Source organism: Penaeus monodon, chromosome 28, assembly GCF_015228065.2.
Source record: "Penaeus monodon isolate SGIC_2016 chromosome 28, NSTDA_Pmon_1, whole genome shotgun sequence".
Taxonomy (NCBI): Eukaryota; Metazoa; Arthropoda; class Malacostraca; order Decapoda; family Penaeidae; genus Penaeus; species Penaeus monodon.
Window position 1 is genome coordinate 37,664,168 of NC_051413.1, and position 510 is coordinate 37,664,677.

General features: G+C 52.9%; 2 protein-coding genes across 2 annotated transcripts in view; both read left to right on the plus strand.

Annotated features, from left to right (window-relative positions):
* Window positions 1-510, plus strand: part of LOC119591197 (FK506-binding protein 5-like) — a gene marked incomplete at its 5' end in the record, with an annotated part of 7,017 nt that overhangs the window by 4,703 nt on the left and 1,804 nt on the right. Inside the window, 1 exon segment of the mRNA XM_037939909.1 lies at window positions 271-374. Coding sequence (XP_037795837.1) covers window positions 271-374 — 104 coding nt within the window.
* LOC119591570 overlaps window positions 1-510 on the plus strand; it is a 24,858-nt gene that overhangs the window by 1,192 nt on the left and 23,156 nt on the right. The window lies entirely within an intron of this gene.

A 510-nucleotide genomic window follows, 5' to 3' on the forward strand; every position in this document is an offset into this window, starting at 1 on the left:
ACTAACAAGGCCTCCTTCCCCTTCGTCCCTCCCATGTAACGAAACGTTTCACCGCCCTCCCTTTCCCAACTAACGAAACGTATTCACCCCTCACTCTCTTCCCAACTAACGAAACGTTCCACCGCCCTCCCCTTCCCAAATAACGAAACGTTTCACCCCTCGTCCCCTTCCCAACTAAAGAAACGTTTCACCCTCCCCCCTCCTCTTTATCCCACCTAACCCCCCCTCCCCCTCCCCGCCTGTCTCTCACCCCCTCGTCCCCTCCGGCAGAGAAGTTGAAGCGCTCGAGCATGCGGACACAGGCCACGCAGACCGACACCAGCGCGGGAAGGAAATCGCTGCCCACCTTAGCGCTTAGTCCCCGCAGCGAGAAGGTGGGACGACCGAGACAGGGGTTTCAGATCACCTGTTTTTTTTTTCTTTCTTACGCTGTTTGTTGGTTTAGAACTGAAGTAGTTAAAGTGATTTTGAAGGATTTAAGAGAGAGAAAAAGTTGTGTGGCTTATTTAT